Source organism: Budorcas taxicolor, chromosome 18 (genome assembly GCF_023091745.1).
Source record: "Budorcas taxicolor isolate Tak-1 chromosome 18, Takin1.1, whole genome shotgun sequence".
Classification (NCBI taxonomy): domain Eukaryota; kingdom Metazoa; phylum Chordata; class Mammalia; order Artiodactyla; family Bovidae; genus Budorcas; species Budorcas taxicolor.
The window spans coordinates 25,936,646-25,961,457 of record NC_068927.1 but is presented as its reverse complement, the minus strand read 5'-3'; the positions used below and the strand labels follow the sequence as shown (position 1 = coordinate 25,961,457).

The 24,812-nt window shown below is 53.7% G+C and overlaps 1 protein-coding gene across 1 annotated transcript in view; it reads left to right on the top strand.

The window, feature by feature from the left end:
- The window catches only part of GNAO1 (G protein subunit alpha o1), a 164,200-nt gene that overhangs the window by 125,545 nt on the left and 13,843 nt on the right, over positions 1-24,812 (top strand). Inside the window, exon 4 of the mRNA XM_052655427.1 lies at positions 24,127-24,287. Within this exon, the coding sequence (XP_052511387.1) occupies positions 24,127-24,287 (161 nt within the window). The remainder of the gene's footprint in view (positions 1-24,126; positions 24,288-24,812) is intronic.

The window sequence follows — 24,812 nt, the reverse complement described above, 5'->3', positions numbered from 1 at the left end:
GAGCCACAAGCTGCCTTCAAGTGCAAATGCCGCCACTTCTCGACAGTGAGACCACCCCCAGAGGGATCGAAGTCTTGTTTTCAAGACCGACACACAGAAGCCCATTTGGCAACTCACTGGTGCGACTCACAGCCGCCGTGTCAGCACTCAAGGAGAGGCAGGCATGGGAGCTGGTGCAGCACCTTCCCAGAGCAGAGACTCCCCGCACCCCCCACAGCATGTCCTGGAGCAGGTGGGTTACAGGTGTGCCCAGGGAATCCTCTCCTGCGTGTGCAGGAGGTGCTATACAGATCATCATTCTCCACTGGACCCTGACATGTTGAGGGACCAGCCCACAGGAGGCAAAGCCTGAGTGGGCATCATAGGTGGTGAGCTCTTGGGGAGAGATTTCAACGTTAGGGGCAGGAGAGTCCCTCACGACTGCTGGACGTGTTAAGTACTCGCACGCTTGTGCAGCGTCACACAGTGTGATGGGTTCGGCCGCCTCAGGATCACATCCAAGGAGAGGCACAGAGGCAGCCTGTGTGCCCCACTGACCCCCGGCCCTCTTCATGCCTAGCATCCCTGCCAGTCAGTCCCAGCACTGAGCCCAGCCTCGGCCTCCTCTCTAGATGACTGCGTCAGGCGGCCCTCGAGTTGAAGCCAGCTTCCCAGCTCTGGCATGCCCAGTTTAGTCGCTAGATCATGTCTGACTCTTTGTGACCCCGTGGACTTTAACCCGTCAGGCTCCTCTGTCCATGGATGCTGGCGTGGGTTGCCATTTCCTTCTCCAGGGGATCTTCTGGACCCAGGGATTGAACCCGCATCTCCTGCATTGTAGGTGGATTCTTTACCATTGAGCCACCAGGGAAGCCTGGTCTGCCCAGTGCTGGTCCCTTATTTCAGAGCCTGGCAAGGGAGAGTGAGCTGGAAGGCCACGTGGGAAAACACCCATCTTGCACCGCAAGTTTGTAACCCCGGCTGTAGCACTCGTTGGCTCCTTCCCTCAAGTTCATTAGTCACACCTGCTGTGTGCCCTGCTCAGTGGTAGCTCCTGAATGCACGAGGGAGCCAGACTTAGGTGCTCAGGACCCAGAGAGAGGCAACACAGGCCCTGGAGGGTGGTGATAGCCACCCTCATCGGGAGGAGCAAGACTCGACAGCCCCAGGGCTTCAGTGGGGCCCTATGTCTCTGCCCCAGTTCATTCTCAGGGGCTTTGCCAGCCATTCTGGACGCCTGTGTTCCATCATTCCTTGCTGGAATCCTTGCCCCAAATTCCAGTCTTGTCTCCAGGGCCAACCAAGACCCATGGCATTGAGGCAGGCAGATCCCCAGTTCCTCATCAAGCCAGTATTTTGGGGGTGTCATTTATCATTTATTTAGGGAGTCCATGGAAACCCTGGTTTTCTAGGTTTTCTATTAAGGGGCATTTCTTTCCAAATTGTTCTGAATCAGGGATATATTAGCTGCACCAGACATAGCCTCGGGTTTTCACTTTGGGGAGCTGGCTTTCTTGTCCATCATCTGTGACAAGAGGACCCTGGTTCCTCTTAGTCCCTGCGGGGAGAAGGGCCCATCTGGATGTCAATACACGGTTAGGCTGAGAAGCCAGTTTACAAGCTCCATTTTGTTTTTCTTTTTTTCAGTGTTGATCAACATTCTCCACTTTTCTGCAGTTCAGTTTTCATTTTCAGGACTCCCAGCTAGACAACTTCTTGGAAGAAATATGAGAGGATTTGAAATGTAGACAATAAAACAAATCCCCTCTTCCCTGAAAACAGCCCTACACCATGCACAGCTCAGTTTCAGAATTCCACGGACCACCCGACTTGGCCTGGCGGGGAGCCGGTCCCCACATGTGTGCCCCACACGTGTGTGGTTGTATCCCTGTTCAGCTGGCAGAGGTGGGCACCCATGAAGGACAGCATCCAGCACTGCTAGAGCTGAGCCAGCTCGTTCCCCTGTGGTTGCTGTGGAGGCATCCAGGACACAGGGGCTTCTGTGCACACCTGTGGCATTTCAGCCCCTCTCATGACTAGTCTGCCCCGTAACTGCTCTCCCCGGTTTCCTGTTGAGGTGAGCAGAGACCTTGAGACCAGGCTGTCCCTCATCTGCTTCCCAACCCCATCTTTGGTTCACCCTGGTACTGCCAAGCCTTCCAAGGACAAGGAAGCAATGGCATCATTTCTTCATCCCACAGGCAGCACCTTGTCAGTGAACAAACTAGTTGGCAAAGCAGATGCAAGCCCTGCTGGTAGGGAGCTCACAGTCTCTCTGGGAAGATAAATAGCCAGTAAATGAATGAATTCTAGCAGGTAAATAAATGTGTCTACTTACACACTGTGATAAGTTCTGTTTAAGGGAATAATGTTGGCATGAGAACAGTAGGAAGCACCTGCTTGAGATGGGGTTGGGGGTCATCAGGGAGCGATTTCTGGGTGGGGGAAGTTGGGGGGAATGTTACTTTTTTTAATTTTAATTTTTACTTTATTTTGCTTTACAATATTGTATTGGTTTTGCCATACATTGACATGAATCAGCCACGGGTGTACATGAGTTCCCAATCCTGAACCACCCTCCCACCTCCCACCCGGAATGTTACTTTTAAACTGAGATTGGAAAATAAGAACAGGTCTCTAATTCTTGAGGAAGCAGGAGGAACCATGCAAAGGCCCTGAGGTGGAAATGAGCTTGGCAGCTGTGTTGCAAAACCTAGAGAAGGGGAAGGGTGGCCAGGAGATTCAGGGAAATGAGGGCAGGAGAGCCTTGGGATAAGGTTCAAGGGGAGGCAGGTCCCAGATCCTGTGTGGCCTTGTAGGTAGGGTTTGGAATGGTGGAAAGAGAATCCCCACTCCCATCCCCAGGAGACCCCATCTTGGCTGCTGTATCTGTTTGTTAGGGCTGTCACAGCAAGGGGGGAGGCTTAAGCAACAGGGCCTTTTCTCGTGGTTCAGTAGGCTGGGAGTCTGGGATCCAGATGCCAGCAGCGCTGGTTTCTCCTGGGGCCTCTCTGCTGGGTTTGTAGGTGTCTGTCTCCTCCAGGTGTCGTCACATGGCCTTCCCTCTGTGTGTCCCTGTCTCCTTATGAGGACACCAGTCATAACCGATTAGGGGCCACGCGAATCACCTCCTTTTAACTTCTTGTTCAGTCGCTTAGTCGTGTCCGACTCTCTGCGACCCCATGGACTGCAGCATGCCAGGCCTCCCTGTCCATCACCATCTCCCAGAGCTTGCTCAAACTCATGTCCATTGAGTTGGTGATGCCATCCAACCATCTCATCCTCTGTCGCCCCCTTCTCCTCAGGGCCCTCAGTCTTTCCCAGCATCAGAGTGTCCTCCAGTGAGTTGGGTCTTTGCATCACATGGCCAAAGTAGTGGAACTTCAGCTTCAACATCAGTCCTTCCAGTGAATCTTCAGGGTTGATTTCCTTTACAATTGACTGATTTGATCTCCTTGCAGTCCAAGGGACTCTTAAAAGTCACAGCGCCATGATTTGAAAGCATCAGTTCTTCGGCGCTTAGCCTTCTTTATGGTGCATCTCTCACACCGACACATGACTACTGGAAAAGTCATAGCTTTGACTATACAGACCTTTGTTGACAAAGTGATGTCTCTTCTTTTTCAATATGCTGTCTAGATTTATCATAACTTTTTTTCCAAGTAGCAAGCATCTTTTGATTTTGTGGCTGCAGCCACTATCTGCAGTGATTTTGGAGCCCCCCTCCAAATAAAATCTGTCATTGTTTCTACTTTTCCCCGTTCTATTTGCCATAAAGTGATGAGACTGGATGCCATGGTCTTCGCTTTTTGAATGCTGAGATTTAAGCCAGGTTTTAATCTCTTTAAAGACCTGAGGTACTGAGTGTTTAGGGCTTTAACATGTGAATTTGGAAGGACACCATGAAGCTCATAACCTGACTCCTTCTTTGAGGACTGGGTTTGGCTGGGGAACAGCATAGTCAAATGCCCCCAAGGCAGAGGAGATAGTCCTAGGCTGCCCGCAGTCTCTTTGTTGAAAGAGCTAATTAGCAAATGTTTAGGGGCGTCAAAGACTTAATGGCACCAAACAGACCTTCTCATCCTCGGTTAATCAGAATCTTTGAGAGTTGGAATGGGAGTGATTCAGTGGTTATTACTGCAGGTCCCCAGTGGCCTACACTTGGGGGGACATTGCCAGGCAGGGCAGAGTCTAGGCAGGGAAGTAGGTGACAACCTGGATTAAGGAAGGTGGCTGGGGCTAGCTAAGCCCTCCCAGGCTCCTTCGTGTTTTCTCCCAAACCCTAGCATAGCCCCATTGCCTAGCTGAGAGGCCCAGACAGCCTGGTGCTGAATTAACTGGAGGGAATTGAATTAACAGCAGACCTCAGGACCTTCCTTCTTCAGAGCCCTCAGGTCAGTGAATTCTCAGCTTCCAGAGCCAGGGGGCAGCCGAACCCTAGCTACCAGAGAATTGGGCATGTGCAGGTGTTTGCAGACTCACAGATTAGCCTTGGTGAGACTCACAGACTCGCTTTATGCCAACGATAAAAATAACCAAAAGGAGGGAAACATCCTAGAGAAATTACCTTGAAATTCAGAAAACATGAAGCCAGGCTTCATCTAATTAAGATGACATTTTAAAAGGGGGTGGGGGGTCTGGGGACGCCTCGGTGGCATTTTAAATTGCAAGCTGATTGTGCAGCCTCTATTTTTGGTTCTGAGCCATTTCCAGTTGGAACAGAGGACCTGACTTCAAAGGCACCGCCTACCGCTGGTGGGGGGAAGAGGGTGAAAAGAGCAGCGGGGGGCCTGGGGCACACTGTGACTGAGACTCTGGCAAAGGCTTGCAGGCTGGGCCGGGCCCCTCCTGCAACCCTGGAGGACCTGCTGTGCCTTTTAGGGGATCAGTGGAGCGGCTCCTGGGAGGACAGCTAATTGAGGCAGTGGCCTTGTCCTTGGAGAGTGAGCTTTTGTCCAGCCTGGGGATGCCCACCAGGCAGAGCTCTGGCCTGGGCTGGCTGCAGGTCTCCCCACTACTCCAGTCTCTCCCTGATGCCATAGAAACAAACAGGCTTGGTTCTCAAGTAACAGTCCCTAGCGCCCTCGTGGGGAGGGGTCTACTCCCTCCAGGGGACTTCTTTCTGCCAGCCTTTAAGGCCTAGCAGGTGGAGAAGGCCTGCTCTTTCCTCCCAGAATCCTGGGAGCGGCAGGCCCAGTCCCTTTCAACTTAGAAGGCAGGTGGGTGGATCTCTGAGTTGGAGGAAGTTGTCTGACTCGCCCTTCCCCAGGACACAAGATAACTGCTCCCCGGCTCTCAGGACATGGCAGCCTCAGGTGTGTGTGGCAGCTGCCCTCGGGGGCTCCTGCATGTCTTCCCCACTTCTGTCCTCCCCGAGTCACCTCAAAAGATAGCATTACTCAGCAGACGTACTGTTATAGTAACTCAGGCTACTAGCATTGGTCTGCACACATGCTCACATGAACGCACACCATGGCTGAAGCATTTTACAGTTCAGAGAGCACACGCCCCCCGACCCTGGGTTCTCACAGAAACCCTGGGGGGAGGACATGACATGGATACCACCACCACTCAGAGCTAAGGAAGCACAGACCGTTGAAGTGATGTGCCCCCATCTTTGGAGGCCAGATCCTTGCGTTTGCTACAAATCTCACGTGGACTTGTGTCACTCACTCCACTGGACTCCCCCGCTCCCCACCCCCACCACCCCCAGCTTCTGACCCGCCGGCTAGCTCTCTGTTCCACACCCTCCCTCTGTTCTCCATCTCGCCTCTCAGCCAAGGTCTTTATCCTGTTCCTTTGCAGGGAGACGGGTCGGCGAGGTGGCTGATGAGCCAGAGGTGGGCTACAGATGGAGGGAGTTCTAGGAGGTGGGCGGGTGACGTGGCCTTGGTCACACCATAGTCTGGAGCTGTGGAGGGTCTCATGATGGTGATTAAGTGCTCTCGGTAGTAGACTGATTAGAGGGAGGGAGCCCGGCGACTCGTGGGACCCCTGAGGTCCTCCATACTGGAGAGGAGGTGCGGCTTTGGAGGGGAGTCAGACCTTTCTGGGGAAACATGACAGTTCTTGGGGCTCGTTGGCTGCAGGAGCAAAAGAAGTGAAGAGGGTGGAGCTGGCCTTGGGGCCTCCAGCTTGTGTGATGGGAACACAGAGTTGCCTTTGAGAGGCAGTGTGTCCCCGGAGTGGTACAGGTGCTCCCGCGGGGGGTGGGCTTGGGGGGGGCCACACATGTTCACCTAGCGGTTCCTGCAGACCACTGCCTTCTGTTTGAATAGTTTTGTTTTTTGCCTTCACAATTATTTTTCCTTTTTAATTTTTACTGGAGTATAGTTGATTTACAATTTGTGTTGGTTTCAGGCATACAGCAAAGTGATTCAGTTATACGCTGTTAGATTTTTTTCCAACATAGACCATTACAGAATATTGAATAGAGTTCCCTGGGCTACATAGTAGCTTCTTCCTAGTTGATCGATTTTGTATATGATAGTGTATGTATGCCAGCCCCAGTCTCCCAATGTATCCCTCCTCACCCCCATCCCCTGGTAACCATACATTTGTTTTCTACATCTGTAATGTTTGAGTCGGAGAAGGCAATGGCACCCACTCCAGTACTCCTGCCTGGAAAATCACATGGACAGAGGAGCCTGGTAGGCTGCAGTCCATGGGGTTGCAAAGAGTCAGACGTGACTGAGCGACTTCACTTTCACTTTTCACTTTCATGCACTGGAGAAGGAAATGGCAACCCACTGTTGGTGTTTTTGCCTGGAGAATCCCAGGGACGGGGGAGCCTGGTGGGCTGCCGTCTATGGGGTCGCACAGAGTCAGACACGATTAAAGAGACTTAGCAGCAGCAGCAATGTTTGAGTACTTTTGTGTGTTTTAACATATATTAGAAAAATTAGCACACCAACCTGTGATTTCGTGGATTATTGTTGAGGATAATATATATTTTTTAATTTAGTGATATTAGTTGATTTACAATGTTGTGTTAGTTTCATGGGTACAGCAATATGACTCAGTTATACATAGTTACATATATATATTTTTTTGTTTGTTATTCATGGCTATGCTGGGTCTTCGTTGCTATGCGCATGTTTTCTCTAGTTGCGGTGAGCAGGGTCTACTCTCCAGGTGTGGGGTGTGAGCTTTTCATTGCAGTGGTTTCTCTTGTTGCAGAACGCGGGCTCTAGAGCACAGGCCTCAGTAGTTGTGGCACCCAGGCTTAGCTGCCTTGATGCTGTGGAATCTTCCCGAACCAGGGATCAAACCCATGTCCCCTGCTGTGGCAGGTGGGCTCTTAACCACTGGCCACCAGAGAAGCCCTATATATGTATATTTATATATTTTATATTCTTTCCCCTTACAGATTGTTACAAAATGTTGAGTGTAGTTCCCTATTCTATACAGTAGGTCCTTGTCGGACACTATTTTATATATAGTATTGTGTATATTTTAATCCCAAAGCGCGAATTTATCCCTCCTTTGATAACCCCCCTTTGAAAACCATATGTTTGTTTTCTGTGTCTTTCGCTCTGTTTCTGTTCTGTAAATAAGTTCATTTGTTTCATACTTTAGAGTCTGCATATAAGTGATATCATGCGATATTTATCTTTCTCTGATTTACTTCCCTAAGTATGATCATCTCTCTAGGTTCATCCGTGTTGCTACGAATGGCCTTATTTCATTCTTTTTAAAGGCTGAATAATATTACATGTCTTTTATAGGATAAGCTGTGTTTTTTAAAATGAGTTTATTTAATGTCACTTTTAAAAATGGAATAAGCAGCAGTGGTCATTTGCTGGTGCAGCAGGAATCGAGCCTGAGATGGGAAGGAAGGCCATGATGGGGACAGTGCGATGGGAAACCAGGAGTCGGGGAGGGCTGGGCTGGCCAGGAATGCGCTGAATGGAGTAGAGGGGCCCGTGGACCCAGGCTCACCGCACAGAGGAGGGGCTGGCGCTGTCTGGGCCAGCGAGAAGGTGACTTGTGGAAGTAAGAAGAGTTTTGAGGACTGAAGAACGTACGTATCCGGTGGGAGGACAGGAGCCCACGAGGGAGGCGGGGGAGCTCGCCGCCCAGGAAGCAGCATCCACAGGGCCCAGAGCCCCGAGAGAAGAGCACGAGCAGAGGGCAGGCAGTGGGGGAGGCACTGAGAGCGCGGCGGGACGGCAGGAGGAGGGGGAGCGGAGGACAGCGGCCCCGGGGGCAGGGCCAGAGCAAGGCCCGCGAGCGAGCGCTGCCGGAAGATGAGAGAGGAGACCCCAGCGAGGGAGTGAGGGGGGTGCGGGCGGGGCGCGGATGAAGCGTCCACAGAAATGGCCTGAGAGGACTGATGTGGGATGCGGCGCACTGTGACTTCCTTTTCAGGGTTTGGCTGAAGTTCATGTGGGGGCTGGGTGGGGTCCCAGAGGCCTGAGAAGGACAGTCCTGGGTGTGGATTCAGTGGTCCCAGGGACTGGGTCCTTCTGGCCTCCCTGCAGGCAGGCAGAGAGGACAGCCCCCCTCACTGGGGGGCAAGTGCTCACTCAGCCACGGGGCTGCTGGAGACAGGTGGGCAGGGTGGATGCCCTCCCTCCTTCCTTCTGTCCGTTCGGCCAGCCTGAGGGTTGGGCACGTACCTGCTGCACCCTGCTCCCTTCCAAGAGAACGTTGGCAGCTAGGAGACCAGAAGTCACCATGACAACAGAGCTCCTTACTGGGCCAGAGCCCCTGGTTCTTCTGCATCTGTATCCAGGCTGTTTGAGGCGATAGCCTCAAGTGGGCTGCTGATGGTGGGGAGCCAGGGCAGAGGAGGCAGACTCGCTACTGCCACCTCCCCACCCAAGGCCAAGAAGGCAAAGACACCCCTACGTCCCCCGAGAACATGCCACATGCCTCTTAGAAGCTGGGACTGCCAGGGAGCTCATTCCCGTCGGAAGCCAAAGCCAGGGAACCAAGGAGGGGGGCAGGGACAGAGAAGGAAGCAGGAGGCCTGCAACTGGTGGAAGCTGGAGCCTGTGGCCCGCCCCCAGACCTGTGCTGCCCGCCAGCCAGCAGCGACACACCCGGTAAATCAGGGTGGCTCTCCAGGCTTCACCGGGCCTACTGGCAAGGCCCTGACGCTGGGAGGAGAGTCCGGGCTGGCAGAACTGTAAGTGAAGTAAGCTGTACCCAGCCTCCCAGCTCCAGGGCCTGGGGCCAGCCTCCCAGCTCCAGGGCTTGCTTCTTCTGCCCTGTGTCCTGAGGACACACTGGCTGTGTGCCCATTTTATGCTGGGGACTGTGGGACAGCCCTTCCCAGTAAGTAGACACATTTGAGCTCACATGATGGACAAACATTGATTTTTATCTCAGTTGGACACGACTAACACTGAGCAACTCAACTTTCATTTTTTGTCACTTCAGTCTCATGGAGAGAGTAGTGTCTTGCTCACTGAAGCAATAAAAGAGGGATTCAGTTCAGTTCAGTTCAGGCACTCAGTCGTGTCCAACTCTTTGTGACCTCATGAATTGCAGCACGCCAGGCCTCCCTATCCACCAACTCCCAGAGTTCACTCAAACTCATGTCCATCGAGTCAGTGATGCCATCCAGCCATCTCATCCTCTGTCGTCCCCTTCTCTTCCTGCCCCCAATCCCTCCCAGCATCAGGGTCTTTTCCAATGAGTCAACTCTTCACATGAGGCAGCCAGAATATTGGAGTTTCAGCTTTAGCATCAGTCCTTCACACCCAGGGCTGATCTCCTTTAGAATGGCCTGGTTGGATCTCCTTGCAGTCCAAAGGACTCTCGAGAGTCTTCTCCAACACCACAGTTCAAAAGCATCAATTGTTTGGCACTCAGCTTTCGTCATAGTCCAACTCTCACATCCATACATGACCACTGGAAAAACCACATCCTTGACTAGACGGACCTTTGTTGGCAAAGTAATGTCTCTGCTTTTGAATATGCTTTCTAGATTGGTCATAACTTTCCTTCCAAGGAATAAGCGTCTTTTAATTTCATGGCTGCAGTCACCATCTGCAGTGATTTTGGAGCCCCCAAAAATAAAGTCTGACACTGTTTCCACTGTTTCCCCATCTATTTCCCATGACGTGATGGGACCAGATACCATGATCTTCGTTTTCTCAATGTTGAGCTTTCGGCCAACTTTTTCACTCTCCTCTTTCACTTTCATCAAGAGGCTTTTTAGTTCCTCTTCGCTATCTGCCATAAGGGTGGTGCCGTTTGTAAATCTGAGGCTGACATTTCTCTTAGTAATCTTGATTCCAGCTTGTGCTTCTTCCAGCCCAGAGTTTCTCATGATGTACTCTGCATATAAGCTAAATAAGCAGGGTGACAATATATAGCCTTGACGTACTCCTTTTCCTAAAGTACAGGTAATTCATAACTGAGGACTGAACAGAGGTCAGAAGTCACGTAGCGAGCAACAACCAGGAGAGGAAGAACACTGGAGGGTGTATTGGTCAGGGTACCACTAGCTGCTGCAGCAAGTATGTCCCAAGGGCTTTGTGCGTCAAATGCGACAGGCTATGTCTTGCTCATCTAATGGTCTAGGCAGCTGCTCTTCAGTGGGTGCATGGCTCTCCACATGGTATTCATAACACCAAATCTTCTGTCTTAGGGCTGTTTCCCCCCCAAGACTTTGTCGTCCTCTGCATTCAGGGGCAGGAGGCGCACATGCACCCGAGGGGCCAGGCCCAGGAGCGGCGCGCTGCACCGTGCCGCTACTTCACCCTCCACGGACTCCTGCTCAGCTAGGAGGCAGGCTGTGGCCCGCGGGAGAGTAACACACCCAGGGCCCACAAGAGGGCCAAAACGCAACCCACCTTCTCACTGAGCCATGCATGTTAATCACTTAGTCGTGTCCGACTCTTTGTGACCCCATGGACTGTAGCCTGCCAGGCTTCTCTGTCCATGGGATTCTCCAGGCAAGAGTAACGACTGGATTGCCACTTCCTTCTCCATCACTGAGCCGTGAGGCCTGAAGAAAACTTCCTTTTTCTGACCCCAAGGAAGGTGCCATGTGGACGGGCCTCTACCCTGGCCAGGGCATGGAAAGGGGTGAGAGGGGAGAGAGAGAGCAACCTGAGCTTGGGCGGCGCTTTTGGCGCCCCCTTTGGCACCCTGCCATTTCAGAGAGTGAGGCCAGACCCTGGGGGTGCAGGGGCCGTGGCTGCCCCTCTCGCTCAGGGCGCCCTGTGCTGCTGCGCCTCAGCGTCAGGTCGAGCTGAGGCCTGGACACTGCCCGGTGGGCACCTGACCACCTTGCTACGCCCAGGTCTGTGCAGCCTTGTCCCACCCCGCATTGCGGGGCCCATGACCCCCCGGTGTCCACATCAGGTGGTGAGACTGGCAGAGGCTACGTGGAGAGGGGAGGACTCTCACCCTGATCCCCGCCTCAGAGGAGGCTGCTGAGGTGGTGGCCCTGGGCTTGAGCAGCTCCCTGTGGGCCGACTTCACGTGAGAGTTAGATGCCCCCGGGGCTTCACTCAGCCCCTAGCCTCCCCCAACCCTGCATTCCTCTCATGGTTAGTGCTGGGCATCGAGGGAGCTGGCAGCCAGCCTGGCCCCACTGTGCCCTCCTGCTCGCCCAGGGTGGCCCCCTGGAACCTCTGCTGGGGCACAGCCGCGGGCACCACCCTGCCTCGCCGTGTTTTGGTTGCCCCGCCTATTTGTCACCCGTGTTTTTTACACCTGTCGCCATCCCACCCGCCTCATGGAAACACTGTAGCATCAACAGGCTGATGCCAGTCCCCAGGGTGGGCACCAGCCGGGCCCCCAGGGAGCTCCAGCCCCTTAGCAGCAGGGCAGGGCAGGTGATGGCAGCAAGAATGAAAGTATGAAACTCCCAGAAGATAACATAGGAGGCAGTCTGCACGGCCTTGGGTGTGATGATGCCTCTACGTACAGCACCAGAGACACAGTCCATGAAAGAATTGATAAACCGGACTTCATAAAATTAAAAACTATTCCGTGAAAGGCCAAAGTCAAGAGTATAAGAAGACAAGCCTTGGACTCGGACAAAATATTTGCCAAAAAAAAAAAAATATATATATATATATATATATATGTTCAATAAAGAGCTTTTATCCAAAGTATACAAAGAACCCTTAAAATTCAACAAGAAAGCAAACAATCTGATTTTAAGATGAGCCCAAAACCTTAACAGACACCTCACCAAAGAAGGTCTATGGATAGCCAATAAGCATATGAAAAGGTACTCCACATCATATGTTATCAGAGAAGTGCAAGCTAAAGCAAGAGGGAGACGCCCCTACACACCTATGAATGACCAAAACCTGGAACACCGACCACACCAGATGGGGAGGATGTAACAGCAGCAACCCTCAGGCCTTGCTGATGGTCCGGTCACGTTGGAAGAGCTTGGTGGTTTCTTAGAAAACTAAACATACTCCTGCCATACAATCCAGCCATCATGTTCCTTTATATTTACCCAAAAGATTTGAAAGCTTATTCCGCGTAGAAAGCCTGCACCCAGATGTTTATAGCAGCTTTATTGATAATTGCCAAAACTTGGAAGCAACCAAAAGGTCCTTCAGTAGGTGAATGGATAAGTAAACTGGGGTACACCCAGACAATGAAATATTATTCAGCACTAAAAAGAAATGAGTGATCAAGTCATGAAAAGACGTGGAAGAATCTGAAAAGCAACAACTAAGGGGAAGAAACGGACCTGAAATGGATCCATCAGATTGTACTGTATGATTCCGACTACATGACTTTCTCTAAACGGTAAAACAGTGGAGACAGTAAAAAGATCAGGGTCTGGGGAGGGACAGATGAACAGGTAGAGCACAGAGGCGTTTTAGGGCAGTCACAGTACACTGTATGATACCACAGTTATAGATACACGTCATTATGCACTTGTCTGCACCCATGGAATGTGAGTTGGAGCAAACTCCGGGAGATAGTGAAGTTCAGGGAAGCCTGGCCTGCTGCAGTCCATGGGGTTGCAAAGAGTCAGACACAACTTAGCGACTGACCAACAACAAGAGTAAAACCAAAGGTTAACAGCAGGCTTTGGGTGATTATAATATGTTGGTATAGGTTCATCTTTTTTTTTTTTTAATTAAGTATACCATTGTAGTGAGTGATGTCAGTAATGGGGGAGGCTCTAGGGTTATGTGGGAAATCTCTGTACCCTCCTCGTAATTAAGTCTCTTAAAAAAATCCATTGGTTTACTTTGCTCTTTGAATGGGTCAACCATGCCAGATTTTTGACATCATTTTGATCATTTGGAAAATAGTGGTTCAGAATTATGCGCATCTTCCAAACGGTGACACTTTTCAATGGAGAATATAAAAAAACTTGCATTTGTTAACGTTAGTGTCTGTCTTACCAGAAAAGTCTTCAGGTGTTGGAAAGCTGTCAAACTTATGGTATTAAGTACAAACTTTCCAAAAGTCTGGTTCTTCCCTTGGAAGCTGGAATTTTTTCATTTTGGTAGCAAATTTTTTAGGTGTTTTCCTTGAAGCAATAGGTTAGCTTGATATTTTAGAAACTGTCTTCCAAAGACCAAGTATGAACTACCTAAATTTGTCTGTCGGTCATTCTTTCAAGTTCAAGTGGTGTCTTGTGAACAAAAAGGAACCATTGTGGCTGGCAGGGCAGCCTTTCGCATGCCTTCCCTCCAGACAAGCGTCACCTGCAATTTGCAGGAGCCTCCCCGTTTCATCAGAGAATATGAAAAAGACGTGTGTGCCACAGTAGGGCTTTTAATTCACAATTGTGACTGCTTCCTCAAGGACGGTCTTTGTTTCTTAATCCTTGTTTATTTTAGGCTGTGTCGGGTCTTAGCTGCCGCCCGTGGGCCTCTCTCCAGTTGTGACGAGAAGGCTCCAGTCCAGAGCACAGGAGCTGAGTCACAGCAGCGCACGAGCTCAGTGGCCCCGGGCGCATGTGGGATCTTAGTTCTCCGACCGGGGATCAAACCCACGCACCCTGCCTTGGAAGCACAGAGTCTTAACCCACTGGCCCACCCGGGAACTCCCGTGGACATTCTTAAATGTCTTGGGAAACCAGCACTGGTTTTACTGTGACTGCACGGTGGCCAAGAACAGAATGGCGGTTCGTATAGTTTGGTGCCACTGCTTCCTGTCGAAGGGTGCCGTCTGGTCTCTCATCAGTGCAGCCATTAATACCTTCGGAGAGGCCAGTAACATCGTCAGAGTTAGGAAAACGGTTTTGCTTTTAGGGACCCCTCAGAGGCCCCCAGGGGTGTGAGAACCACTGATCCAGCCAACCCTGTCCCTGTGCCTTTGAGGACAGAGGCTCTGAAAACAGATGAGACCCGCCCAGGGTCAGAGCATGGACGCCTGGTGCGCTGCCCCGGGCTGTGTCCCTCAGGTCCTGAAGGCAGGTGACGTACTCCTTATCAAATGAAAACATCATCTCATCTCTTTAGCGGATGGCGTGGGGACTGATGTCCCCAGTGAGGAGACAAGGAAAGAGAAGGGGGTGTCAGCAAATAAGCCTGAGGAGAGGAACCACCCACCAAGCTTGCTGTCCCCAGGGCCCGCCAGCCTCCCGTCACCCCTGCCATCTGCACACTGCTCTAGCTTCCATCTTTTCTCTTCCATAATTGTGTGTTAATATCTCACAGCCGAGGCGGCGCTAATTAAACTCCTCAGCATCGTCACTGTGTGTTCTGAAGAGCCGAGCTTGGCCGTTATCACTTGTCTTTCCCTTTGACTGAGCTCTGTGTGGGTAATTTCATTCTGCCCTTGTTCATTTCTTAGAAACTTAGCCTATCCAATTTTAGTTCTTTTCTCCTGTCTTAGAACATTGAGCTCAGGAGGCAGAGGGCGAGGGAATGTGTGCCCCACTCACCTTACGGTTTATTTTGGCCTGAATAGAGCCTGCTTGGTGCTTCAGCTGTCCTCCGCGCACCCCCCACCCCGGCCCCCATTTAGAAGGCCACACAGGAACATAGACTGCAGGTCTGGACCCACCCAGGGGAGAAGGGCACCAGGAGAAAGTGGCACCACATGAGGTGGTAATTAGGGTCTTGGACAAGCGTGCATGCCCACTCCATCCTCGGGATCCGAGGTGATCAGAAGCCGTGGTGACATAAACACACCACCACCCCTGGGCAGCTAGGACAGCCGCCACCTTACACCGCCTGGCTGTGCCAGTCACCCACCCAGGACACCCCCCTGCGCTCAGGCCGGCCGTCACCTCTGCAGTCCCTGCTCGACCCCATCTACGCTGGCCTTGGTGTTGCTGCTGCTGCTAAGTCGCTTCAGTCGTGTCCGACTCTGTGTGACCCCATAGACTACAGCCCACCAGGCTCCCCCGTCCCTGGGATTATCCAGGCAAGGACACTGGAGTGGGTTGCCATTTCCTTCTCCAATGCGTGAAAGTGAAAGTGAAGTCAGTCGCTCAGTCGTGTCCGACTCTTTGCAACCCCATGGACTGCAGCCTACCAGGCTCCTCTGTCCATGGGATTTTCCAGGCAAGAGTACTGGAGTGGGGTGCCATCGCCTTCTCTGGGCCTTGGTGTTACCCTGCCCCATACCCGCCAGTCTCCCTGCCCCGAACCTCTGCTAAGGAGGCTTTAGGAGACGCATATAGCAGCTTCACCTAAGAACTGCAAAGCTGGCGAGAGGACCGGGGGCCCGAAAATGTCCCTGGCCCCACCCTCGGGGAGGGTTAGCATCTGCTCAGTAAGGCTTCCTCCCCGAGCCACCCCTTGATGGCCCAGGCTGCCCCCAGCCTCTGCCCTGGGGGTGGGAGGTCCACAGTTCATGCTGGCTCAGTCTGTGTGCGGGCTCCTGGACCACCCGTGTGGGCTTGGGTGCCATTCTTCATTTCATGTCTAAGGGCTGCGTGGACTCTGAACCCACCATTGTCCACAGGCCCTGTTGATGGCCCAAGGGGTGTCTGATGCCCCCTGGCAAGGCCCTTAGCTTCCCCTTTAATTCCCTCCTCAGGGAAATCCAGTCTCTGAGCGGTGCCTGCCTTGGGGGCACAGCCGACCCACGACTGCCTGTCTTCCAGATGGACCCCTCTCGCCTGCCCTGCCCGCAGCAGTGTGTCCTTGAGTGGCCCTCACTCAGCGGCTGCCTCGGAGGAGGAGCCTCCTGACTCCAGAGCCTGGTTGGTGTGTCTGCGCCCCCATCGGACAGCAGGCTCAGGGTGGGAAGCGGGGAGGCAGTTTCCAGACCCTGCTGTCCCCCGTGTCCCCGGCGCCCAGTCCTGTGCTCAGCCAGCCTGCTGAGCAGACATTCGCTGCTGTAGCACTGGTCCTTCTGCTGAGCTTGGGCCAGGGCCACGGGTGGGAAACCACACCAGTCACAGGGGCTGACACACGGCTTCTGAGTGGAAACTTTTAGGTGTGTGAGAGCTGGAACTCAGGTCAAAGTCACCCCCACCCCCACAACCCCTGGTTCTTGAAGATACATAGTAAACCAGCGGGCAAAGCTGCTTCTATAAACAGTTGGAACATGCAAGGGTTTTGAGACTGAAAAGGGTGTGATCCTCCAGAAAGTGAGATTCTTGGGGCTTACCTAGTGGCCCAGTGGCTAAGAATCTGCCTGCCAACGCAGGAGTCACGGGTCTGATCCCGAGTCCACATGCTCCAGGGCAGCTAAGCTTATGCACCCCACAACTGTTGAGCCCGCATGCTCTAGAGCCCACAACTCAGCAACGACAGGAAGCCCACACACAGCAGTGAAGACCCAGCATAGCCAAAAATAAATTAAAATTTTTAAAAGATTGATTAAAAACAAAATAAGTGAGGTTCTTTAGAAAATCCAGTCTTCCTCCCGCCCCTTCAGAGGCAGCCTAGGCCCCAAACAGAGAAAGCTCGCAGAGGGGCTTAGGACAAGTACATCCCTGAGGAGCCCAGTAGACCCAGCTGGAGGCCTTAGGAGAGTCTTCCTTTACAAGGCCCTGGGTGCCTGACAAAGATCAGACCTCGGGACAAAGCGAGGGGCTGTCAAGGGGGCAGTTCTCCCCCGATGTGTTTGGGGCTGGGGAGAGGCAGGCTGCTTCCCCCTATGCCTAAAGATTGCTCTTCCTGGTGAACATGAACGTTCCTAAGGCGGGGACCCCACTGGGTAGCGGGTGTACGTACGGCAGATAAGTGAGTGACTGAGTGGATGAACAGGTGGATGGCTACACAGATCAGAGAGGAGTGAAAGGAATGAAGAGGGTGCAGACGTGAAGAATGAAGGGATGGACAGACAGACACTATGAAAGGGCAGATGGGAGGCGAGGGGTGTCCGGGTGGGTATGGGAGTAAGTTGATAGATGAACAGGGTGACTGATGGGCGATGATGTCATGGGTGGGTGGACACATGACATTGAGGAGGTAGGTACCCTGGCTGGGGCCGTGGGATGTGTGGATGGATGGCTGGCTGAAGAAGGGATGGGCACAGCCGAAAGGAGGCAAGATTAGGAACAGCAGCAAATCCTTGGTTCTGCTGTTGGATCTTTCCAGGGAGACAAGAAGGCTCCCTTCACTGAGACAGATGGTAGACCTGTGGGGTCCTCCAGCTCTCCTAGAGACCCTGTCTGCCTGACAGCATGCTCAGGTACAGGCCTTTGCTAAGTCCCAGCAAAGAAAGAGCCCCATGCGTGCACAGCCCCCAACTGCTAATTGCCTATAGTGCCCCAGGTTTTGCCACCAACAAAGAAAACCCGTTACAAATGTCTAAAGTACCCCTGGGGGGGACCACGTCCACTGAGAGTCACAGCTTGGCGCCATCTGCCAGCCAAGGGCCAGGGAAGCAGGGGTGAGGGCGTGCACTCCTCTCTTCCTCACCCCAGTGGCAGCGAGGAAGGGAGAGGCCAGGACCACAGAGTTTCCTGAGATGCTCAGATCTGGACGACATGAACGAAGTGCCTGGAAAGGTGCCCCCTGCCATTCTCCACCTGCTGACCTTGCAGCACACAGGCTGGGCCTCCAGCAGCAGGGGTCTCTCAGCCCCTTTCACTCGAGGAACAGAGTCCATGCCCCCCGTCTGGCTCTTGGGCTGGGCTTGTGCAGCAGCGCTGCGCCTCCTGTTGGCCTGTGCACTTCTGCCCCCTGGCGGGAGCTGAAGCTACTGCAATGCATGTGGCCAGACGGCAGGATGGAGACTTCCTTTGCAACCAGAGGACTGTGCGTGTGTGTATGTGTGTGCATGTACACACATGCACACACTCAGACTTCACTTGGCCTAAAAGATTAGAGGAGGAAAGCTCTGAAAGATCCAAAGCAGCTCCTCAAACAGAAGGGGTTATTATTATAATTACTATGATTATTGTTATCAAGATTATCCTGCTTGCCTGAGAAGCCTTGTACAAAGCAGGCTAATTTTATGTCAGCTTGTTGTTTGTGTCTCAGGGACCTCATCTTTGCTTATAATAACTAACGTTTGCAGGGCTCTTTATGTTGCAGAGCTGTGTCACGTCGATTTAGCCTTTCATCTGCGCAAACAGCCCCGTGAGGTGGTAACTAACGAGAGCAGAAGCTTGGGGAGGTTAAGCGGTCTGTCCAAGGTCACAGGTCTGAAAAACAGCAGAGCCAGCAGTGAACCTGGGTCACCTGACTGAAAATCCCTGTTCGCTCCCCTCCCATATCCTTTGCATTTTGTCTCTTGAGAGGGAAAGGCTCTTTTTCATACTTTAGCTCTAAGCCCCTTTGCTCTGAAGAGAGGGGAGGAGTTTTGCAGACCAAGTCCTTATCATGCACTCCGCCGTCCCAGTTTCAGACGATGCGTCCATGGTGGGTGGGGAGCGGTGGCAGCAGCAAGGACTGGCCTGGCGTGTGAGCAGATGTGTGTGGTATTGGGTGCCAGTGGCTCAGCCAGGCTGATTCCCGCTTCCCTTGGTCACCCCGCAATCACCCCCGGTGTGGCACAGGACAGGCAGGCACCAGCCACATCTCTGAGCAGGGTGAACAGGAGACATTAGGCAAGAGAAGTGGGTGCGGGGGCCTCTCTTGTGGTCCAGGACGTAGGAGACGGGCAGGGCCTTGGGAGCCTCCAGCCCTCCCTGTAGTATGGAGATGGCTTTCAGGAAGGAGAGCCCTCAGCCATGGACGCCAGTGGGCAGCCCCACCAACTGGCCCCTGCATCATGGGTGCTGCTTTCCAAGTGTGTGTGAACAGTAAGTTATCATTTAGCCAGAAACCTTGTACCGGCTCTGATGAAGAGAAGTGTCGATGCTGACTTTAAACCACTGACCCTGGTGAAGAGAATCCTGGCCCTGAGAGTTAGTCACAGACTCTCCTGTGCCCCAAGCCTCCTGATCCAAAGCCTATCAGAACGGCGTCTTGCCTGCAGTTCATAGTCTGAAACACAGGGTCCCAGACACGCATTTCTCAACCTCTCACCCCTTCCATGGTCCTGGCCCCCAGGCGTCCTGAGGGGGCCAGGTTGGCCTCCTCTGGTCCCCAGGTGGCTGGGGAGGTGGGGCCCGGCCTGGCCCGCCCCTCAGGCCGTCCTGCGCTAGTGCCCTCTGCCTGCTCCCACGACAGGAGGGAGCCCTGTGAAGAAAGTGGTGAGACTGCCACCCTGGTTTTTAGGGGAGGACGCTGAGCCTCAGAGAGGTTAAGACCCCACTCAAGCCAGGAGCCCAGTTGTGGATGGAGCCTTGAGCCTGTGGCCTGAGCCCCGCAAAGTCCGCATGGAACAAACTAGAAGCCCAGGGCAGGAGTGACCAAAGAGGGCTGTGGGAAAAGGAGGGAGACTTGTTGGGGGTCGGGGGGGGCATGGGAACCAGACGTCACAGCATGGGCAACCCCAGCAGGTGGACAGTGGCGGCCGTGGAGGGCCGGGCACACTGGGCACTTTGTGCCTGCTGGACCCACGCCATGGGCATGTGGGTCTGAGGAAACGCGGCATCTCGCGCATTCACTGGGAGCGCCCCTCCGGCCCTGGAGGCCATGGAGGAGAGAAGGGCCTGCTCCCTCAGCGCTGTTTTTTCCTGGCCCTGGGCCAGCAGATAGCTCCCTGACTGTGACCCTCGGTGAGAGTGGTGCCCCACAGGGGCGTGTTAGACACTTGTCTGTAGCAGTGGCAATGACTGGCCTGGGCCTGCGGTGTGTGATAGCGCCCGCAGTGACGAGTGTCCTGCACCCAGCCCACCACGCAGGAACCACTGGGCACGGTGTCAGTGGACAGCCTCCCCCAGCTCCTGTGTAGAACTGTCTCCAGGAGCCCAGCAGACAGCCCCTGGATGTGACCAGTGTCCCCAGCCCGTCTTGGTGCTCCCCCCACAGGAACTAGCGCAGCACGTGGGCCAGTGCCTGTGCCCAAGGCATGGTCCAGACAGGAAGAGGGGAAGGGAATCAGATGCCAGAGGGACTGTGTGGACCACAGTAATGGGAGGAGGTGAGCCTGGTGTTGGTCTCAACACACCAGGAAGTGTAGCACTCTTTGAGGTTATTGTGCAAAAGTATACCAACCAAACAAAAACACATCCTCAACTGGGTTAAGAAAGAGTCAGAGGATTGATGGAGGTAACTGGAAAGCCAGAGATGTGTGTGGCTGCAGGTACAGCTGGATCCAGGTGTTGACGTGTCATCGGGACTCGGGGTGCTTCCCTCTCTTGGCCCTGTTTTCCTCAGGGATGGCTCCACATTCAGGTGGGTCCTTCCTTGGAGGGTCTCTCCTGATAGTTTATGCAGGTGTCCTGGGGCTGGTCAGGTTAGTCTCACTTAACGGATTGGGATTCTTTGTCCACCCGGAACTGCTCACTAAGGGCAGAGGGATGGATTGGCCAGGCCCAGACTGTGTCCATGCCGAGACCATGGGACAGAGACCACCCCACCCGGACTGCTCAGGCTGAGTTGGGGAGCAGAGGCTCTGGTATCAGAAAAGGAGGGACTGGAAGCCCCACCGGTGGAGGAGGCAGCCGTCCAGCAGAAGTGTGCAGATCAGAGGGACTGGGCCCTCTGCAGCCACCCTGAAGCTGGTCACCGCCACCAGTGGGAGCACAGGGTGTGTTTTCTACAGAAGCTTGCCCCAGCATCCTCCACTGAGCAAATCTGCACAGGTGGGGCTGCCCCGGTCCATGCACCTGCTGTGTCACACCCCCTGCTGCCAGGACAGCTGGGCATGCTCTGACCAGTGAGAGGGGCAGTGCTGTGGGGACTGTAGCTGAGACCAAGATGTGGGAAAATGCGCCCCCCACCCCCCGACTGGCCCAGGAGGGGACTCGGACAGGAAGGTCAGGCCCAGTGTGATCCCCACCCTCCCAGGGCCCCAAAGGCAGAAAGACAAAGGGACAAGGGCCCCCCTCTGGCTCTATTAATTGCTTGTTAGCTTGACCCCCCAGGGCTGGCCAGGCCTGGCAGCTACCACAGTCCTCCAGGTGCATTGGCATGACCCCTCCTTCCTGCCACCCTCACCCTTCCTTCTCTCTTACCCATTGCTCACACCTTTGCTGAGGGTGGTGAGGTGAGGGGCTGGGCTGGGCACCAGTGTCTGAGATGCAAGCCCAGGGCTGTCTGCTGGAGCACAGTAGGGATTAACCCTGGGTCCAGGCAAGCCCAGGGCTGTCCGCTGGAGCACAGTAGGGATTAACCCTGGGCCCAGGAAAGTCCAGGGCTGTCCGCTGGAGCACAGTGGGGGTAACCCTGGGCCCAGGCTCTCCCACTTAGCAGCATGTGACCTTGAGCCTCAATCTCCCCATCTGCTAAACAGGATGGCTCCCTGGCAGAGCTGTTGCTGTGGTTGACCTAGACACACTGTTGTTGAGACGGACGAGATTAGAAGACTTGGGAGACATAGTGCATAGAGTGAGAAACTCGGGTCATGCCTGGTAGTAAGATGCCAAGGACCCGTGCATCTCACAAATACTGCAGAGCACCAACTGTGTACAGAGCACTGTGAGATGGGGGTGCCCTAAATAAGCAGAAAGCTGAGGGGCAGGCACATGCAGCGCCAGCTGTGACATATGGTGTGGTTGGTGCACCAGACTCTACCTGGGGGCATAGAGGAGGGCTTCCCTGAGCAAGTGCCAGTAAGATGGAGAGGGGCAGAGCCCGGGGAAGGATGGTCTGGCTGGGTGGAGCACCCTGAGGCAAGATGACCCTGATTGCTTGGGGAACAGAGGAAAGGCTGTGTGCTTAGAGGACCAGGAGAGGGGAAAGGTGGGAGGTGGGCTGAACAGAGCGCAGTCAGGCCGGGGCTTTGGAGGTCATGGTAAGGAGTTTGGAATTTAGAAATAATGGGAAGCTATTGAGAGTTTAAACAGAGAGAGTTATTGTATCCATTAGAATTAGGTTTGACTGTGAATATCTGAGACCTAGAAAACAGTGATTTAAATGAGCTAGAAGTTAAAAAAAAAAAAGCAAAAAGTAAAAGTAAGAAAAAGAAAAATGCGGAAGGTATGGAGGGTCTACAAAGTTGTCAAGGACCTGACTGTTTTTAGATCGCCAGTCCACTGTCCCTCGGGTATAGATCTTATCTTCATGACCCATGATGGCTGCTAGAGCTCCAGCCATCACAGGTTTCAGGAAGGAAGGAAGAAGTAAGAGAAAAGGGGTGCATCTTCCTTTACAAAGCCTTTTCCAAAGACCTCACTACACTTGGGTTGATCTCTCCATGGGTAGAACTGGTCACATGGTCACATTTTTGCCACAAGCAAAAAGAGGAGATGCCGTCTTTAAGTTGGATATCAGTGTCCCCAGTTGGAAAAATGGGGAGTTCTTTTTCTACAGCCTCCCTGCTGACTGTGGTGTGGAAGACAGACAGAAGAGAAGCAAGAGGGAGGCAAGGAACCCTTGGGAGGGGGGCCAGGAACAGCCAGGAAGAGACAGGGAGTGGCTTGGACTCAGGGGTGTCCCAGAGGAGATGGGGAGAAGTGGATATGGGGATGGAGGTGGGTGACTTGAGTCTCAGTGGCTGGGCCGATCGTGGTGCCATGCACTGAGCTGGGGCGGAAGGGAGAGCAAGCGCCGATCAAGAGGTGTCGCCAGCACAAGACCCCTACCACCACACCTCGGTGATGAGGCGGAGCCAGGAGGACAACTCCAGGCTGCCCTTCCCCAGACCGTGCACCGCATCCCACTGGAATGCAGTTCCCAGGATTCCACGTCAGACATAGAGGAGCACCAAGTAGCTCCTGCAGGCGCGGGTTTCTAAACCACACCCCTAGCGGCCTGGCTGAGGCATAACATGGCTCTAGGTGGGAGGGTGTCTCCCCCTAGCAGAAGTCTGGCCCTGCCCACCACCCTCTGGTCCCTGCGTCCCTTCTCTCTGGATCAGGCAGAAACCTTGACAGTGGGGTCCAAAGGAAGAAGTTTGGGAAACTGGCCAGGTTTTTCCCCGTCATTCCTCACATGGGTGAGCCTTCCTGAGGTCACACAAGCACACGGAGCAGCATCAGTGTGTGGGCCCTGACTCACAGGCCTGTTTTTAGCCCCAGGTGGAGGCACCACCCCTGCTCACCCACCCGTGTCTCCCTGAGTCACCGCCTGCTTAAGGCACTCAGCGCCTGGGTCCCAGGGCCAGCTTTCCGGTGGCTGCCCGCAGGAGAGGCTCGGGTGCTAGAGAGGGGCTGGGACCCAGGCCCTCCTGGTGGGAGGCTTGGGAATCTGAGGGCTGGGGTCTGTGGGACACTGACCCTAGTGAGCTGGATCTGGGCTGGCATCATGGGCCTGGCCTGCTTGCCTCCAGGCTAGTTACAGCTTCCTTCCCAGGGCAGGCATGTAGTAGGGGACACTGCCTGCACCTTCACGTTGACCTGCTGCATTAGACAGGCCCTGACGCATGAATAGCTACTGAGCTGACAGCTCGATTCTGAAAGTTTCCACTGAAGGCTTTGCCCCCTACATACCTTGGTAGAGACCCATGGAGAAGCCTGGCAGGCTGCAGTCCGTGGGGTCACACAGAGTCACACAACTGAAGCAACTTAGCACACACACAAGCACCTTGGTAGAGAATCTTTTGTCAGCTATGCACCTTCCAGGTGTTGACCTTACCCCCTTCCTTCGTGTCTTTCCCACCCCAAAGGCCACCTGCAGATTGTCACCTCCTGCTCACTTCCTGAGCCATGAGCCATGGCCTGCGGGGGAGGGGGGGTGTCTGTCTCTCTCGGTGTCTTGGAGGGTGGTGGGGTTCAAAGGACTCGAGAGTGGGGTCACCGACCAGTGGTCATTGTTGTGCCCACAGATAAAAGACTCTGTCCGTGTCCTCATCTCCTCACAGGCTGATGCCAAGATGGTGTGTGACGTGGTGAGTCGGATGGAAGACACGGAGCCCTTCTCTCCAGAGCTGCTCTCCGCCATGATGCGACTCTGGGGCGACTCGGGGATCCAGGAGTGCTTCAACAGGTCTCGGGAGTATCAGCTCAACGACTCTGCCAAATAGTGAGTGTCCTGGGCAGGCGGGAGGCCACCAGCAGGGCAGCGATGTAGCGTGGAAGGGGCTTGGGGCGGGCACCGCGGGACAAGAAGGCATCCTGGGCTGAGGTTGGAACCGCTGTGAGATGCTTTGCCTTGTATGTCAGGAAGGAAGGAGAAGGGGCATCTCCTCCTGCCCATCCCCTGCCCCCCAGGATGAGAAGGAGGCCAGGGAAGTCGGGGGCACAAGAGACAGCTAACAGCAGGACTCCCAGAGGGCCGGGGCCATCACCCGCCTGCCCTGGAGTGGGCCGGGCGCCCCCCCCAGAAGGAAGGTTTTCAGTGCAGCAACCTTTTTTTTCCCCTGGAGAATCCTTGACCCCATAAGTACTAATCAAGGGCAACAGGCAGAAAATAACTTACGTGGTTTTCTTTTTGAGAAAATAATAAGCTTTCCATTCCTCTGTCTTTAAAAATAAGGAATATGTAACCATCAGACAAGTGAAATAAATAGTCAGGCATACACTTGAATACTGCATTACAACTAATAAG